The following is a 19,894-nucleotide window of genomic DNA, read 5'->3' as shown; positions in this document are numbered from 1 at the left end:
AGTAGCCAGGTACGCGAGTTACAATGGATACAAACAGTATTTGCAAATACTCGGTTATTTAACGATTAAGTGCATCTTTGCATTTGTTAACATATGCTACTGTCCTGTATATAAACTACATATAACACTGAACATTGTAGGAATTATTAATAAGGACTTACACGTCTTGAAACGAAGAACATGAACGTAAAACACGATTCACTATAAGTAGGTAACACGGTGTTAGCAGAAATGTATAATGTTTATGCATATATTTTATCGGAATTGTTCTGTCGCGTAAACATATGTATGTAAATCTTGTTCGAGTAAGGCCTTCAACCGTAGTTCCATTAAAATTTGTATTTGATGGGTGATAGGCGAATGAACGAAGCAGACCGTTGCTTATAGGTACAGACATGAATTAGGGGTTGGTTCTCATCTGTTCTTTTCTCTGATACGCTCTACTGTCTATGAATCGAATGCGTGGCCAAAGTAGTATAGATGTTTGCCCGTGCATGATCATTTTCACGAAGGATAACGTTCATTGGACGTTTTTTTTTTCAACAAGCTATTCAATAGCGTAATATAGATCGCCGGCTCTTGCGTTTGTTTCTTCGTTTAAAGGTCGTAAACACGCACTGACCCCTTACGTGGTCGGTTTCATTAGACTCGATACTAGCTTTCGGTTTTCCGTCTGTTGCGACACGCGAACGGATGTAAAATTTAATTCTTTCCTTTTCCTCTGCATTTTTAAATCGCTAATTTATTTGGTCTCACTATAATAGATTATTCTCACAATTTTATAAGTATAGTATGTTCATATTTATGTTGGTAATTGATAGTAATTGATATTATATAGAAATTTTAGATAGTGTACCCCATAATTGTTTGAAATGATTGAAAAAATTGTGCTCGCTTTAGGGAAGAAATAGCGCCACGGCAGGTTTTTGAAAGTTCGCGACGATGAGCGCGATTTACGAGTCCTTGAGACCTAAGTCTAACTGGCTGCTCCCCGGCAATCTTATCCGTTCGACGAGATAGCGCACCACACTAATCTGCCGCGGACTTTATACTGTTAATGCTAGCATTCAAACCAGCTTCCAGGATCGTAAGCGCGAAACTTGAAGTTAGATTCGAAGAAAAGTCGTTGTTCCATGACGATCTTACGTCATTACGTGAAACGAAATTCGACGGTTGCATAATTCATGGCCGAACTGGAAATATTTCTGGCCTTTGAGAAATTTTCTTGTCACGGCTGTGTTAGAGGAAAACCACGCGAAGTCAAACCGCACCCTTGAATCTCAAGGATAAAATATATTACGATTATCTTTACCTATTACTTTCAAAACGATATATTTTATCTAACGATCCTCAAGTTCGGAGCGCATAGAAAAATTTGTTTCGCCACGAACTGTGCAACGTGACATTGGGACTTTTTTCTAACTTTCCGTTTAATTTGAATTAATTCAAGAAATCGGTCGATTATATTTGTCGTGGAAAATTATCTAGGATATATCGTATCTATAAATAATACAGAACATTGCAGATAAATGGTCGGATAAAAATTGGACAATATCTGACGATAATATTATCTGTCGGAGAAACATATTTCTCAAGTGGAATTTCCGTGCGAAGGAACGAAAATTTTTTTATCCGTGAGAACGGTCGCCGGTTTCTCATTTATTTAAATATTCCCGACGGAATTGCGCTCAATAATCATAACACCGCAGACTGTATCGTGCGCGTTGTTATTTCTTGGCCTGATAGCGTAGCGCGCGACGCTGTTGTCGAGCTGTTTCCCGCAGTTGACGATCTCACCGCTATGCGGCGCGCCGCTCGAGTCCCCTTTCGAAAATAACACACGGCCGGTTGACGTCATGTTGTCATGACTGCAGACCGCCGGCACCAACGTCGCCTTGATGTCGTTCTTCTGGTGCCTGAGCAGCGCAGAAAATTCGCACTAACACGGCTCGATTGCATTTACCCACTGCGCAGTTTCGAGTTCGACGCGAAGTAAATTTCCATAGATTTCACGGCACAGAGTAGACTGTTGACCCATGAAATCGATACTGCTTAAACAAAACCTAAAGATAATATTACCGACTCGTTTCATTTTTTTTCCTTTTTTCTAACACTTTGCTCGTCTCATTATCTTTCTGCTTTTTGCATTCGAATTTATAATGCATTAAAGACCATTCAATTCTTTCCTTTTTTACACCTCCTCGAGACGTTCGCCGAGTCGAACGTGTTCTCATGTTGGTACCACTGAGTTATTGAGCTAACCTTCATAGGAGTAGCGGTTTAGGTATTTTCGGTTGCTGAATACGTAGAGTTCACGCTACCGAAAATACTGGAGTATTTGAATTCAAAAATGGATTCTAAAATTCGATGTTGTACAGCATTATGTCGACCTATCCGCGCATGCCCAGCACACATGCATATAGCTGAGGAATGTACGACGCCATACATTGGCTGGTTTTATCTACGGGGCTCCAACTGGCTCGGGCAGAACTTCGTGTGTGTTCGTTCTTTGGCTGACTAGATAGCTTTGACTCGTGTAGCAAACATTACCTCATCGTCAGGCATAGCCGGATCCACCACAAACCTTCTCTACTTTTGATTCTTCTCTCGCATCCTTCGAGCTCGCTACTGGTTCTAACGAATCAAATAGAACATGATTTCCTTTAAAATATTTTGCTATATATATATTTTTTTCTTTAATATTCGTGTACATTTATTGGTCAAATATGAATTAACATATTCCAATTGTTTTATGTATGCTTGAAATTGATTGAAAATTTCTTATATCATTAAGCAATTTTATGCTTTCACTTATCCTTTATTTCTGTTAGCCGTCATTTGTTCGTGCTAAATATAATTTCGTCTCATTTTGCACAAAGTGACGTAAAAGCTGAACATTATTAATCTTCTCATGCGTATGCTGTAGTATGTCTAGATAGGCCTCACGCGGTGAACATTATCTTATTGCGAGCATAGTCGTCATGAATCTTTTCTAGTTCTGCTACTTCTCTCACGTTTATTCCATTGACCCATATTTCTGATGATAAAACAGGAATTCGGGTAAATTTGTTTAGAGAAATTCGGTCAACAATTTTTTTGCACAACTTATCTTCTTAATGAAAATTGCTTTAACAAACACTAGTTTCATTTCTTTCGTCAAGTTAAATTAAATCTAAAAGATCGCATGCAATTTACTCGTACTTCTATAAATATTTTACTTAATAATATCAACACTAATACACTTCCAACTTTTTAACTTATCAAACGAAATATTAATACATCCATATAATATTTAATATCTAATACTCATGTATCCCCTGAAGACTAGCTTCGTTAGCGTAGCTTCATAGAATTCCGTTCTTTGTTAGTATGATTTATATAAAAGAAACGATAGCAATTTCTGAGCACTTCACCCCGGAATCAGTGTCAGGAGTCCCTAACTCAGATGAGGTTCAAGATTCGTCGGTTAAAAGAGTACCCGTGCGAGCCGCATCCCTCGAAGTTTTCGCGAGGGAAAGAGTGGGATGGGCATGCTTCTTGACTTTGATTTATGGGCAGTTAAGAGCCGTGCATTTCTGCCACACACAGCTAATCCGTTACGCGGTAACCCCCCGCAGCAACCATCCGGTGGCCGTCTCGATTCAACAAGTGCCCGGGCCATGTTTCGCAAACATTGCTTGTATGGATGCCCGCTGAATTCTCGAGCGCATTCACTGAAGTCTTCGCTTTAAGACTTCGATAAAACCGTCGCTGCTAGTTAGTCTTTTGATACTGGACTTAGGCATACGCGGAATTTGATAACAGCTTGGATAACTCGGTTGGTAAAGTAGAACTTGTTGAGTAAAACACGTATGCTCAAATTCTACAACGTTTCCTTTGTATATCTGACGTTGAATGGTGCCACAGTTTTATGTTAAGTCATTATAACGTATAAGGACAAGTATCGGGGAAACCGATATTGGCTGCTAAAACTAGAAGTACTTAGACAGTACTGAGAAAATGGTGTTTTCACCATGATGGAAGGCGAAATCAAGCTCGCGGATACGATCCGTCATTGTTTTCCCCGTAATTCCACGAATCGTCTCTCGAAGAGCTCCGGGACTGGTCGACCCTGTTGGAAGGAGAACCTTCGCGAGCGAGTCGTATTCCAAGTAGGCCGCTGCGGCGGATGTACACTGTCGAGTCGAGATTGAGTCGTTGGCTGCTGTTGCTGCTACCACCATAGCCACTATATAGTTACTCCTAGAGTAACTAAATCGCGTTTCTAAAAGCGCGTGCTTTCTATTCTTTTCAAGAACTCTTGTTGAAGTTGTATCGATAAAAGGTAATCTACTTGGATTGGCAACATTATCATTGACGAAAATATATATATATATATATATACGTGTAATTTCCACTTGAAATTTCAATTTTCCTTGGTGTTACCAGCTAAGTGGCAATCGCTTATTTTGCCACGCGACGGATATCATGAGGGCGCGGTATCGTCTCTGATGGCATTGCTCGTTTCCTCGAAACTTTTTTCCCCCCCTTTTCTCACCGTTCTTGCCACTTGCACACACGGCTCTTCGTATTGGTCGAACAACGTAACGCATCGATTATCTGTTAAATGACGTTCACGCCACTATACATCCCCTACCCGTAGTTTAGCTCCTCGCGCCTCCGGTTTCCTCCATTTCTGTTTTTTTCTTTTTTTTTTATGAAATTAAATGTCATGTGCAGACCACGTGGTTCCGAGAAAACGACGAACGCGTCGGTAATGACACCTCACGGCAAATCGCTCAACTATCTGTTGTGCCAATGATTCCCAACCGAATACGTATATTTTTGCCTTTCGATTTGTTCCTTTCTACCTTCTTTCTCTTTGCCCGTTTGGAAGCTTGCTCTGGCAAAGTAAAAGTTGGAGGGAGGCATGATTATTTACTTTCACTTGCACAGTCGTTGGATCGTACACGCACGGATGTAAATCATCGATGTCCACGTGTTTTATCATTTGTTTGGGTTTTCATCGCTTGGATCCAGTCACGTTTCATAATTGGTACCACTATGGGTCAAACAAACTATCGTTTGTGTATACAAATGCTGCATTTTATCTTAATTAAGAAAACAGGAAATGTAAATCTATGACCTCTTTAATATCGGAACACGTTAGTGCAAATTATTATTTCGTGTTTAATGCTAGAAGAAAGATCATTCCCAAAGTTTACGATAGTATGATTTTCGTGGATTCTAAGGTATAATTCCAAATGAAGAGAAGGGAAGAATAGAAAGGAAAATAAAGACAGAGGGAAAGATAAAATGGAGAGGAGTATTTTACAAGGGGCCCGCATGCTTGCTGATTGAACCCATGAGTAACAACACTCCTCTGTCCCCCTCGCCATTTGTGTCCCCCTTCTCTTCCATACCCACTCGATCATCCATTCCAACGATGACTTCTTCCAGGCTAGAGTAGGGAGACGCCTGACGTCATTCTCCAACGTCTGTCAGCGAGCCTACCCTCTGAGTCACGCCGTTTTGCGTACTCTGCTGTCCATGGCAGAGTATCGAGACTCTTTCACGACCATGTCGCTAAATCATCGTACAGAAAAGATTCCTAACTTATCGTACGAATCTTTCCTTATTCTCATAAATTTCGAAGTTTCGTTTTCATACCTCCTTGAACGAATCATATTTTGCACTAATCGTATACCAAATTTAAAAGCGAAATATAAAAATGCTTGATTTATCCTGCTGTAAGAGCGAATCTATAAAGAGAGTCTCTAACATATTGTGTATTCTATCAATTTTCAGAGTTGTGCAATGATGGGTCTGCAGGCCACGGCAGGAAAACGTAAATTGGAGGGAGGTGTGGGCTGCATGGAGTTCGACATGGATATGGGCGAGAGCCCAACGAAGTTAGGTCGGGTGGAGGGTAGCTGGTGGGCGATGGAGGATAGTTACACGGCCCCTTTGAGCCAGACGACAGCCTCTTATTATGATATGGAAGTGAGTTCGCCTTGCCTGCAGACAAATCCTTGTCAGCCGTCATCGACAAGTCCTCAGCAACAACAGCAGCAGCAGCAGCAGCAGCAACATCAGTCGGCGCAGCAGCAGCAGCAGCAGCAGCAACAGCAGCAGCAACAACAGCAGCAATCATCGGCGCCGACGTCATCACCGCCCTCGTCTACGGTGGCGCACCTGCATCATCATCCGCAGCACTACTACCATCACCAGCGTAGCCCTGTCGGTAACAACGGTTACAGTCAATTGTCGAGGCCGCAGCCGCAGTGGGGCGCTCCTCATCATTACGAGCCGCCAACGATACGGCGAGAGGAGAACGGAAAGAGTTATCTAGAACTCGGCTCGAGTTACCGAGCGAACGAGAGGTGCTGCGAGGGTTCGAGGTCAAGTTGGTGCCGGCGTGGCAGAGCCTGTTACAGGCAAAGGCGGCTAGCCGTTTTAAATATCTCGATGTGCAAACTGGCGAGGTACCGCCAATTTCCGGACCCGAGCCTTCACCGATCGGTCCTAATTTGCAATACGCTAAGGCACCTCGAACGCGAGATGGAGAGGGACAGAAGTCCACCGCCCATGGAGCCGGTTATACCGGCACCGATTGCTCAACTGCAACCTCCCGAGCAGGGCAGGCTAACGCCGTTCCCGATGCCACCAACGTCTTCGAACGAGACCGACGCTGATTCCGGGATCGGCGACAGCGACGACAGTCGTTCGATCAACTGGGGTAGCGTGCTGTCGCTCTCGAGTCAGTCGCCCCTAGACCCATTGAACAACAACGAGCTACTGGACGTCGATATAGGTCCGGACCTAGATTTAGACTTTATGCCTGGATGGAAGCTGACACCCCTGTCCGCGGATGATATCCTCAGGAGTACGACGGCGCAGGAGCAGCAGCATCAGCAACACCAACATCATCATCATCATCAGCAGCAACAGCAGCAGCAGCAGCAACAGCAGCAGCACTTGGCGGCAGCTAGCGGTAGTTGCGCTAGCAGCAACGTAGGCAGTGCCTGCGTTAGTACCGGAAGTAGCAGTAGTACGCACGAATCGTTGATGTGCGTTGGATCATAGCCCCCGTTCTTGACATCGTTGAGTCATCTCATCGATTTCTACCCGTTGATGCCGCAGAGCAAGTAAATGTGGCGGCACCCACCATGGACCGCAATGTCGGGACGCAGTGACGACACAGTCGCCCAGCTCTCGAATGCGCGCAACGCCTGGTCGGCGACTCTTCAGGAGGTCTTCTTTTTCTTATTTATTACCGTTCGTGTCAATTACGCACCGATCGATTATCTCGGTTACGTTCTGCTTCTCTACCGCACCTGGTAACCGGCACGGGTCTACTCCCTGCAGGAGTGAACGCGGGGTACGCATCGTGATACGCCGTGCTCGCAGGTGCAGACATTGCGGGATTCGCAGCGCATCGGAAGTATAGATTTCGAAGCAAGCGAGGTGATTACAACTTTCTGATCGACGAGTAAACCGAGTTCACGTTGCTTCAAAAATACGTTATTGATTGTAAACGATTCTATTCGATGTGATTACTTTTTAATTACATATTACGAAATTACTGGGAATCGTTTAGAAATTTCTACTTTATGTATATGCATACGCATATTTTTGCAATGCTTATACATATATATGCATGGGAGAGATCAACAAAATTCTCTGATCTTTATACAACGAACTACGTGAGACCGGGTTCTTCTGCGAATTATCATCCACGACCACCTCAATTTATGAACATGGCCATACTATATCGAAACGATCTGTTTTTGCAGCTGCACCTGCGAATTCAACGGCACACGTATAAGTTCCCAAGTTGCTCGAAAATGTCGCCACCGGCACGTCAGAAAAGAGATTGAGGGAGAAAGGGGAGGGGGGAGAGCTGGAAAGAGAGAGAGGGAGAGAGTGAGAGAGAGTCTCAGAGATTTCAACGTTCATGCCCCCGGGCCTGCGATACGGTAGATGAGTTATAGAATGTGTGTGTAGCCTCCTCCTCTTGAACTCACTAAAACAATGATGACAACGACATGAAACCTGACAGACCTACATATGTACGCATGTGGTATATTCGACAGAAAAGCGTTCCTCTTCTCCTTTCTACGTTTCTACGTCCTACCCCTCCTACTTCTTTTTTTTTTTTTTTTTTTTTTGTAATGTTATTCAATTAACACGGTATCGCTTGCCTAGCTGGCCGACGTTGAGAACTCTTCGGCGATGTCCCGGCGTCGATCGCGACAGCCAATCGAATCGGAAGTGTCCGTCATCATCGATCGATGTTTCCTCATTGGATTAAAATGAAGTATCCAGGCGGCAATTAAATAATGCCATACACCTTGACACATTTAACGATACACTACACGCGTAAGACATAACCGCCGTGGCCTATACTGTACAATGATACACGCGTACACATCCACACGAATGCATACATACCTACACTCGGACAATACACGCCCACGCATGTTACGTACATCAGAAATATAGGTTCGTGCACAGAAATGTCGATATGGTGCTAGGACGATCACACCCTGGTGCTTAATTCTGCATATACAGAGAGCCATGCGCGCAAATTCGCACGGATCGCCTGCAGTCTTCGTCGAGGAGTCTAGATACGTCCTGACGTCGTGAACAGGACACACCGCGGTCGAGCGTATTTCCATCGTTGCCACTCGATGCGACGAGGTGTTAGATGTAGATACGTATCATGCTCGTTCCCCCCGAGTTGGTGGATTTTAATGGGACGGTACCATCCCGAGAATCGCCGTAGGCCGGAGGATGTGCAGGGGAGGGGTGACGACACCATGTAATCGTGAATGGAAATACGTTGGACAAGACGCGTATCGTGTTCTGGCGCACGATGCTAACAAATGTACCTGCATTTTAGAGATCGGGATAAAATATCGGTCCCCCTTCGTGTCGTCGCACGGAGGCCACTGTGCGCTACTGATCTCCCGTTAATAATATGTACCATAATACTATTGTAAAATAGAGTGGCCGACGAGCAGAGAACGAAGGCGACCAATAATTCACTTGGGGTGTGAAACGGAGAGATAATCGAGGGAAAAGAAGAAAAAAAAAGAAAAAAAAGAAAGAAAGAAAAGAGAAGTAAAATAAAACTCGACGAGACGCACTTCACGAAGAGGAACGGCGATCCGGGCGCGATCTCGTCCTCAACGTCCATTTAACTGAACCCAAGAGAGCAGCTATACTTAAATCGAAGTTAAGCGTTTTAAATGCGAGTCTAACGAATGATAAAGCGATATAAATAATTTATAAATCGACTGATTACTTATGCGAGTGAAGGAAGCGAGGGGGAAAACGAGAAAAGGAAGCTCTACCGGTAATAATTCGAGTTCATTTAAACTATAATTAATTGAATGTTAAGCCGATATGTGTATACACGTACACTGACAAGCAAGCACACTGAGAGACAGACAACATACGTACATACACGTTGACATTTGTATACAGAGAAACAAATGATACGTTTGTATATCAGAGAATACACTAGATACTTCGATGTATATAGGTATACACTACGTGCTAAATCTAATAATTGTTAACGCGAACCATGAATTCTCTTGGTTGTTTTCATTTTGTTGTACCTCTCTCACATTTTTCTTTTCTCTATCGTCATACTAACAACTTCAGTGTCTCCGATTTTTCTCTCATCTACGCGCCATCATTCTTCTCGTGTTCGATTTGATGTCGTCGCACTCTTATTTCTGTTGCACTGGCCCCGCCTATAGTCTTTTCAATTTATATTCGTTCTTTCCTCATTTCGTACAAAACAACGAGCAATATTACTTTAAAGATGTGGAGAATTTAGGGAAAGTACGTATGTACATTGATCTTCGATGATCTGCGAGCCTTGAAACCATTACCAAGAACAGCTCCATTTTCTGAACAACGTATTTCACTACGTTTGATCACACGTTGCACTCTGTACGTTCCTTACTATTTTTAGTACGATTACGTTTCAGTAAAATGTTATTGGCGTAACATTAACGAAAGTTAATAGGAAACTGTTGCAACGAAAAAGATAGCAAAGTTTCATTTGATCAATCGTATAAAAGACAAAGGGAGACATTCTTACCGTGTTTCACAGGCGTGCATGTCATTCGAGTTCTATGTACGATTCTACCTATGGCCGCGCGAAAGTGTTAGAACACTGAACTCGAATCATACTCAAACATGGACACACATACACACACACACACACACAAACACACATACACGCGCACGAACGAAACGTTGTATAAAATATAATTATATACGCGCTCGATGCAAATGTACGGGGCGTTTTTAGAAAATTCAATGTTGTTTTCTTGCATGGTGTACCAATGAAACAGCGTGGAACGTTAAAGCACATGGCACACGCGAGGCGCACTCAGCGTACGTTAGATTGTTAAAAAATTCGTCCATCGCGTTGATGCGTCTCGCAAGTGTGCCATTTCGTGTTTTCCTGAATCGTGACACAGAGATGGCGGCCTCAAATTTTTTTTTTTTCTTTTCAATCAAATCAACTCGCCAATCGAGTTTTCAAATGGAAGAGAAAGTCTAATGACCGACGTATCGAATTTTCCTGATACAGAGAGGAAGGAACGTAACAGCGTATCTATAGAAAGAAATACTCATGTCCCACGGTCGATATTTTCCGTAAACAAAAATTGCTCGAGCCGTTTGTCAAATGGGATGTCGTACACCGTGTTCGCGACGATACAATTTCGTACTTTTTACACGAACGTACGTTCGCCTTGTTAAAACGCGTATTAGCACAGCAGAGGCGAAACGCCACGATGCACGCTCGTACACGCACGGTACCGACGAAGCACCTGCGAATTTGTATCGAGAGGAGGGCGAGTTCGTTGTTGGATCACGTGTGGATGCAATTTGGAAAACGTAACCGTGCGAGAGAACGACAGATGAGTTCTAGATACGCGTGTGCCTCGGCATTGCGCGCGTATTATAACGTAAACGTGAAAGAAAGAAATGGGTGTGTAATGAACACTTCTTCGGGGACTACGATTTAAACGAGGAAAATGAAAAAAAAAGAAAAGAAAGAAAAGATGGATGGATACATTGTAAATAGTATAAATAGCACACGCGCAGAAGTACGTTTAAGCGGAAATAAAAGATGATATAATAGGTATAATGTGAAGAAAATATACATATAAGATATTATTATATATTATATATAAACAAGAATTATATATATAAGATTATATATATAAATATAAATATATATATACATATATATATATATTTACCACGGTAAGTGATATACAAAGCGGTGGCGGGGACTCGCGCAATCTCGTTGCCGTACGGACGATGTCGCTGTGATTCGCGGCTGGCCCACAGAACGATTTCCATTCAAATTCCGTTTCTTAAAACCCGCAACACGCGATGTATCGCGGAGGATATCGCGTCCTTCTTGTCATTCTGTTACCGTCATCCGATTTCCATGTACGCTCTTCCAAGTTGCTTTCGTGTATACGCCATCGAATGTAGATAATCGTACGATCACCACAGACGCGTTCGCATTTGTTTTACACACGTAAAATTTTCCATCCTCGATGGAGGGATCGGTTGCGCGTAACAGAAATGAAGGACAACGCGAAGATGGAGGCGATAGTCCCGCAAGATCGCGTCTCTTAACTCCTTACGGGACAGAAGTTTGATAGGTGAAACGTTTTTTGTTTTTCCTTTCTTTTTTTTTTTACAAATTATTTATACTCACGGTCGGTCGAGAAGTTCGGCAATCCTTCAGCCCGCCCGTTCGTTAATTAGCGCGAAATAATTGAGCAATACGTACGTTTTTTGTTACATCTATTATAATTGATATTATTTCGAAGATAAACGAGGGAGAGAGAGAGAGAAAGAGAGAGTGTGTAAATTTTATTGTCCTATGAAGAGTTAATTGAATCGGGCTGCCGCGAAGATGTACGATTAAGTTCCTATTACCATGATAAATAACCAAGAATTAGAATTACAAGCAAGCTGAAACAAGGCTGGTACCGTAATTCCCGTATCATTCTAACGTTGCATATATAGCATTTTTCTTTTTTTTTTGTCTGCTAGAACGTTTACTTCCGATTGGCATTATCGATTTAATTGGTTGCGATCGATAGTTGACGTTAAAAAATTTCCCATCTTTCACTTTTTCTACTCCAAACTGTCTGAACGGTGCCACTTTTGCTCGGTCAAGCTGGAAGGAATCAGCGGCGACAGCACTCGCGTGGGCAGCCTGGCGAACGCAACAACGTCCTCGAATCTACAACCTTTTTTTCTTTTTTGTACGAATTACTATTATTACTATTAGCGTTATTATTATTATTAATATCGATGGTATTCAGTTGAACGCCTTAATGGACGCGTCCAGACGGTTCCGTTCATTCGACGAACGCGATTGAACGAGACCGTACAACCTCGTGTCGGGTGCGAGTAGTAGTATCATTGCCGGAAAACAAAACGAGAGGATACGAGGACGAGTGGCGAATGATTAGTTAGACCCGGAACTATCTCTCGGAGAGCTTACGGGAGTCCCGTCGTGACCGCGAACCTAGGACAGAAGGAAAGAACACACGACACTGTACATTGTAAATAGTAGCGCGGAGAAGACGGTTACAGAAAGACAGAGTTAATTAATTACAAAAAAAAAATGAAAAAAAGAAAAAAAAAGAAAAAAAAGAACATAAAAATGATGACACGCGAGAGAGAGAGGGAGAGAGAGAGAGAGCGAGAGAGAGAGAGAGGAAGGGAGAAAGAGAGAGAGAGAGAGAGAGAGAGAGAGAGAGAAAGAGATGAAGAAAACACGAAGTTGCATCGAAATCGCGCCGGGCACGTGAAGCGAATGCACGCTCCCGAGGGACGTACGATTCCGAGGCGAGTCGATAATAGAAAAACGATTATCGAGAGATCATCACCCACTCAGCCAGAAGCGATTTTATCAACAAATGTTTCTCTGCGATCGCGTCGATCGATAGCTTGCTCGAAATTAATTAGCCCCGCTGGTCGCCTTGAATCGATGCGTCTTCATGGGTTACGTTCGCCGTACGAGCCGCGTGTGCGGCAATTTTAATAGAGCTAGGACAAATTTTAAGATGCACGACTGTATCTACTAGGACGTGTGCCGATCACTCGACTGTAGTCCGTATCGTGTCGCAGGACCGCGTGTCTAAAACGAATGAAAATATGCTAAGGAATGAGAACCAGCGAAAATGTCTTATCGGAGAATGTCGGGGCAAAAGTTGTGCGTTGTCCAGGATCGATCGATTCGAAATGAAGTCGAAGAATAGGGCTCGGGACACGGTTGTCGATTTAACGCGCGTTTGCGACTCGTTAACCCCGCAGACGCATTTGCTAATTGGTATAAAAACAAACAGAAGCAAAATTAAAGAAAGAAAAGAAGCATGACTCGCAATTACTCTAGTCGTAAGTGGTCCGCGTATACGTACGTCACGAGAGATGCACGGTTCTCGAGTGGTTGGACACGTTTGCGTTCTCTTTTGTTTTTCTTCGTTTGTTTCTCGAGTTTTGTTTGAAAAAGTTGTGACGTTGTATCGCATACCGTTTTACCAAAATATCAAGCAGCAAAGAAAGAGCAAGCAGCAACAGAGAATGTGTGGAGGCAACAAATGCAGCGCAACAAAAAAAAAAACAATTAACCTGAGGAATCGTAAGAGAATAACGCACGATATGGACAACAACAACAACAAAAACTATCAAAAACAATAAAGAGTATTATTCTATATATAATAATAGTGTTGTGATATTTTCTATTCCATCAATCCTCTGGCCTGTGAGTCATACTCGTATGTTCCTACGAAAGTTATTGCAAAGTAAATGTTATTTGCAGAAAACATTTCAGAGAAAGTTGCACATTACTTCATAGAGAAGAAAAAGTGAAGGGAGTATAAATGAACCACAAACAGTGTAATGTAGAACCATTAATCTTCGATACTTCCTCTTTGCGGCAGGAACCGTGTCTGGTCTATGTTTCGAGTTGGATTCAGATGTAATGTCACGTGTTTACACCAATCGAGTTTTTCTAAGTCAAACTGAGATCCTTAAAAAATCGATATTGTTCATACGCTATAAGTGAAGTGATGTAACATACAGAAGCTTTCCCTGGTTTCAGCGATATACTTAGCGCACTATAAAAGGAAATGCACAATTTTTAAATATTCATTCGAATAATACTTGAAGGAATCTACTTTTAACTTAATTCGCCTTTTTCCTTTGGGCGATACGAATTAAATCGACGCCGAGCATAGCGGGATGGAACACGCGATACAGCGTGTGAAGAGTAACAAAAATGTAAAAGTTGTCGCTGTAGACCACGAAGGGGTACCAGACAATATCTATTGCTGGCAATTCACGGTTCACGGTTTATTATTCTCTACTGGTTTTACAAATTAGTCTTTTATAGCCAGGAGATAGCGTTTGCGAACAGAGCGCTACGCGTTTTGACTTCCTATCTTTTTTTCTTTTCTACGCATCCCTACATACACACATTTCGCATTTAATATCCTTGCATACATTGTTCTTCTTCTTAACTAAAATTCGTTACTCTTTCCTACATCTTCGTCAACCATTTCCTCCCTCTATTAGTCGCCTCTTACGACAAGCAGAGGATACTGTGGGTGTATTTTGATCCCCACCGCACAGGGATTGCTGGTAATTTGACAATTGCTCTTGAAAATGCATCTTACATTACTCCGAAGATAATGGAACTCCATTCGGATGATGCATAATTATATATCGGTGGTTTATTCGATTGTACTGAGTAGAATGATAAAACAACCGAAACTTCGTTAGGTTTCACTTGTATACCTATAAGCAGCACAAAACTAGATATGTTATTTCAATAACGATCATAAATCTGTACCTATCCCCCCAAAACGTAGTCCCAGATCACTGCCAGCAAATTGTTACCACAGAAATCAAACTGGAATTATATCTATACGGGTATTTCCGGATGACGTTACAAGATGCACATAAAAAAGTTCAACCCAGGGGACTTTGACTCCATTTCGAAAACGAGCGTCGAAGAGATCATGCTGCCTTAACAACAGTACATTCTGTCATGTTATCATGAAGCAATGCAACTTCGTGATGTTTTACGGCAGACACCTGGACGGCTGATATTAAATGCCGGACTTGAATAACTTAATTGTTGGATACAATTCTCCTATAAGTTTCTGACACGTCTGCATAAAATATAAAAATCCAACTAATGAATATCGAAAGAAAAATAGTATTTACTTTCCTGAAGATAAAGCAATCAAAGTTTAAGCTTATCTCGGGAGGCAAAATTAGTAAATTGCGAAAACTTTGATTTCCTATTTAGGTAATTATTTTTAGACGCGAAGGGCAGCAAATTTCACACAAAATTCATTATTCACTAAGCTTTCCGATGATATAATCAGTTTTTTATTTCGTCACACGGAAGCAAAGAAATTTTCTGTGAAATGTTGAAACTTGCTGGTGAACGGAGAAGTCGGATAAATTATATCTCCCGCATTAGAGGTAAGAGAGAGAAAGATATATAAGAAAGCTATAGGAAAGAGTGAGACAGATGTTGCCCACCCTGCTGTCGAACCCCTGGCGCCATCTCTGTGAAAAGTGCTCAAACTGGTCGCTCAGCGTTATCGACAGCGAAGTGAACTACTGAAACACTTGCGCCATCTCTGCGGAAAGTACTGAAACTAATGACCGAATAGTTTCAGCGCTCCTCCAAGAGATGATGCTAGTAGTTCTTGAGTATATGTTTCTCTCTCCTACATCTAATGCGGGAGATATAATTTATCCGACTTCTCCGTTCACCAGCAGATTTCAACATTTCACACAAAATTTCTTTGCTTCTGTGCGACGGAATAAAAATCTGATTATATCATCAGAAAGCTTAGTGAATAGAGAAGTTTTTGTGAAATTTGCTGCCCTCCACGTCTAAAAATAATTACCTATATAAGAGATCAAATTTACATATTTAATCGGATTTCTTTCATTTATTATCTAGCTATTATTTTCTTTTATGTAGAAAATAATTATTCAAATTGAGAACAGAGTATATCCATAGTGTACGGTGTGATTTCTTGTTGCACTTCTACATACTCCTGTGTCGTAGGATCGTTGAGTTCGTGGGACTCCATGTGCTTCAGGATATCTTTTTTCTTCGCGAAAACTTCGTCGCACTGTTCGCAACGCAATGATTTCGCGACGTGGGTTCTGGTGTGCTTGATCATGTCATTCTTCTGCGAGAATGTTCTGCCACAAGTTACACAGGTGAACGGTTTTTCACCGGTGTGTATCCTCTCGTGCACATTGAGGGCTCCTTTCCGCGTGAACCTTTTGTTGCAGTGGTTGCATCTATAAGGTTTAAGCCCTGAATGAGTCTTCGTGTGTTGGTTGAGATTGCTCGAGTACTTGTATCCCCTTTTGCATATTTTGCAAACGTAAGGGCGTTCTCCAGTGTGCACCCTTTCGTGTACCAGCCATGCCTCTTTGGACACGAACGACACTCCGCAGTATTGGCACATGTGCGGTCTCACTGATGAGTGAATCGAGTTTCGATGATACGTCAAGGAATTTTTGCCCGCCAATTTCTTTCCACAAATATTGCACTCAACGCCCAGTCTCTCTTCGTTATGTATGCGTTCATGATTTAGTAGCACAGATCGCGTAGAACATACTCGATTGCAGGTTTTACATTGCCATATCGTTTTGTTCAGGCTCTTCTTCCGTATGCTTTCGATAATGTCTTCCTCCGTGTGTACTTTCCTATGCAGCTTCAACTCGCTCATGGATTTACATTTATGCATGCACACCTAGAAATAGGAAGAACGGTTCGTACGTATTTTAACAGGGTTTTTCTTTTTAGGACTGAGGTTGTAATCGAGGATTTGACTCTTGAATGTAGTTTTTTGTAACGCACTGAGTAGGTTTCGGTCGGGAGGTGCAGTGTGCATCGATGGGATCCGAAGAATTAAATTGTTTGTTTCACTGTAACACTTACGCTACACGTGTACGCATCGTTTCCGTTGTTATGTCGTTTAAGGTGCGCGTTCATGTTTCCTTTACGATTAAAAGCGGTACTGCATATTGGGCAGACATGTTTATTCGAACCATGAGATAGTTTATGCTGTCTCAGTTGTATTCTTTTATAAAATGCTTTGCCACATGTCTCGCAGGAGTATGGTTTCCTTCCGTTGTGTTGGTTCATATGCTCTCCCAAATGAAATCTGAGTTACGTAGAAACAAAAGAAATATCTCTTTACTTATAAAAAACTTATACTTTCGTTGACTCGATCATAATTCACCGCCAAAAAGTGCCTACCTAGATCTGAACGCGGTTCCACAAATTTCGCAAACGTGCCGTTTCTTCCTCGAATCATCCAAGTGAGTTCTTTTATGACCGCGCAGATTATTTGAATGTTTGAAACTTTTCCCGCATAAATCGCACAAATAAGGCTTATCTATTCTGTGAGTGGCTTCGTGTACATCTAAACTAGACCACTTCTCGTAAGACTTATCGCACGTAATACACTTAAATAGGAGTTCACCTCTATGGCATTCTGTAATGTGATTTAGAAGTTCTTTTTTGGTATTATAAACTAAATCACAGTGACCGCATCTTTTATTACTCTCTGTTGGTGCAATATTATTGACGATGTGGGGATCTTTACAAACGTTACACGACTCTTCATTTTCAATTCTTTTATTAGAAACGTTTAAAAGTTGTTCTTGCCGAAACTTACAATGTGTAAGTTTATGCTCAGCAAAATGTTCCTCACTTCCAAAATGTTCATGACAAATACTACAAGATTTTGTAACAAATTGGAAGTTCAGTACTGTTACATTATTAGCCTCCTCACCACTCTTATTACTTTTGGTTTCACTTACTTTCTGTATTTTTATTTCCCCTTCATCACACAGTATTTTGTGAGCTTCAAATATTTCTTGAGTTTTAAATGTACCTTTGCAATGGATACATTGTATTTCATTATTTGTTAATTCATTAGCTGGATAATTCCTTGTTCTACTTGCTATATATTCATCTCCTTTACTTTCTTTACTAGGTGTTTCAATGAGATTCTCATGTGTATTTTCAAAGTGCCCAAATTTTTGAATCATTTCTTGATTTATAGAAATTTCTTCAGTTTTGTTAGATGATAACTCCGTGGATGTAGTTTTAGAAGCTTTGCTAATATTCATTATCTTATCTATTTCTCTGGAACATTTTTCCACCATATTACTATATCTCTCATCATAACTTAACTGAAAAAGAAAACATTAATTTACTTTTAGTATTAAGATGCATACCATTTGTCATATCTATGTTTTATTGTAAGTCTTTTATGTGAGTGTTGCTCTTTCATTACTCTTTAATGTTACCTATAATTTACTTTTATTTTAATTTTCTCTATACAATATTTACCTTATCATCAATGTTTAAAAATTTCTTCAGTCTCATGTCTGTCCTTAGAGAAATTATAGCCAGTGAATGAGCAATTTCTAATTTACTGTAACAATTAGTGCATAATTTTTTTGGCATTAAATCTTCCGCATCAATTGTGATTGGCAGATGTAAACTAATCTTTTCTTTTAGCTTTAATGTTACTCCTTTTGGTGAGAATATGTTTATGCTATTCAAAGGTGGCTCACCACATATTCTGCATGAATGTGAAAATTTATTATTGATACAATATGATGATACAACATTGTCATCTATTTCTGTACATTCATTTCTGTTATAGGTACTGTTTGAATTCTTTTCAATGATATTTTGCGAGTCAAATAATGTTGGGATCGCATTTTGATCAATCAGTACAGGATCTGTTTTACTAATATAATAACGATCCTCTATGTGATGAGAGCATATATAGTAATTTGAGTGTAGCTCTTCGTTAGATTTCATCAGAAGATCTGACCTGCCGCAGTGGTGTGCCCATATTTTTGAACTGTCATAGAATAAATGTTTTGTAAGTCAATAAAGATGAAATATTTAATCTTTGTAATATAAAATTTGTCATTACTTACAAATCATCGTTTGGAAAATTAATAAACATGATATGCTTCGAATCTTCGTTATCCGTGGAGTATTTACAATTTTTTACAGCGCACACTATTGTCATTTTTATGTTGAATATTTTAGTTCAGAATCTATAACAAGTCCTACTTCTTTACTCCTTTTTGTTTTATTCGTATGAATGTAGCTAGACATGAAGTAGAGGTCTTTCGAATAATTATAAATCGAGCAGAATAATAAATCTATTTTGTCCCCGTAATTACGAAAAGAAAATACGATCCAAACATTGATTAAACATGGAATTTGCAAGTAGAAAGAGTATGTTCGTCTCCAGGATTAAGTTGTCCCATGGCAAGTGCTGCACCATGCGATCATTTTTGACGAAAGTAGGGATCTACCTTGTTCAGTTTCACTCTAGCACATACAAAAACCTATTTAGTAGAGATCTACCCTATTTAGTTTCATTTCGTTTCAAACGATTCTGGTAGGTAGAGGATTATTTCTTTACGACGAATGGTAATTTGCTGTGTGGTCTTTTTAATTTTGTTTGAATTACTTCAAGAACTTTGGTTGTAGCGTGACCGCCACAAAATGCAAGATTAGATTAAACTCATCAATTTGATAAAAAATCTAATGTTTTATATTATACAATTTAGTCATGAGAATTGAACATTTTATCCAAATTATTTAATGAATTTTTTACAATTTCATTATAGATGATCGTGCTACGAGTATATAATTAAGATAGTATAAACCTTGCGCTTGTTTGAAAACAGAAACATCTGATGTGTTTAACGCTTATCCACGTGTTAATACACAGTATAAAAAACGATGATGGACATATTAGTGAACAATAGCAATTAA

General features: G+C 40.8%; 2 protein-coding genes across 3 annotated transcripts in view; one reads left to right on the top strand and one right to left on the bottom strand.

Annotated features, from left to right (window-relative positions):
• The window catches only part of Tara (SERTA domain-containing protein 2 taranis), a 40,911-nt gene extending 31,592 nt beyond the window's left edge, over window positions 1–9,319 (top strand). Inside the window, exons 2-3 of one of the 2 annotated variants that reach the window (XR_013101815.1) lie at window positions 5,788–7,446; window positions 7,776–9,319. Coding sequence is in view for 1 of the 2 variants with exons in the window: in XM_076894603.1 (XP_076750718.1) it covers window positions 5,788–7,065 (1,278 nt within the window). In the remaining variant the exon portion in view is untranslated. Of the gene's footprint in view, window positions 1–5,787; window positions 7,507–7,775 lie in introns of those variants that run through there. The other variant, XM_076894603.1, reaches the window with a different exon arrangement.
• A 6,673-nt stretch (window positions 9,320–15,992) lies between these two features.
• On the bottom strand, window positions 15,993–19,180 carry LOC143423062 (uncharacterized). The gene is made up of 5 exons (XM_076894127.1): window positions 19,042–19,180; window positions 18,440–18,962; window positions 17,339–18,279; window positions 17,018–17,243; window positions 15,993–16,829 (listed from the first exon to the last, which is right to left on the bottom strand). Exons 1-5 carry the CDS (start codon window positions 19,134–19,136, stop codon window positions 16,050–16,052), a joined length of 2,565 nt encoding a protein of 854 aa, XP_076750242.1. The 5' UTR covers window positions 19,137–19,180; the 3' UTR covers window positions 15,993–16,049.
• Window positions 19,181–19,894: the final 714 nt, after the last annotated feature.

Source organism: Xylocopa sonorina, chromosome 4 (genome assembly GCF_050948175.1).
Source record: "Xylocopa sonorina isolate GNS202 chromosome 4, iyXylSono1_principal, whole genome shotgun sequence".
NCBI lineage: Eukaryota > Metazoa > Arthropoda > Insecta > Hymenoptera > Apidae > Xylocopa > Xylocopa sonorina.
The sequence above is the reverse complement of the archived record's forward strand: the minus strand, read 5'-3'. Positions and strand labels throughout refer to the sequence as shown.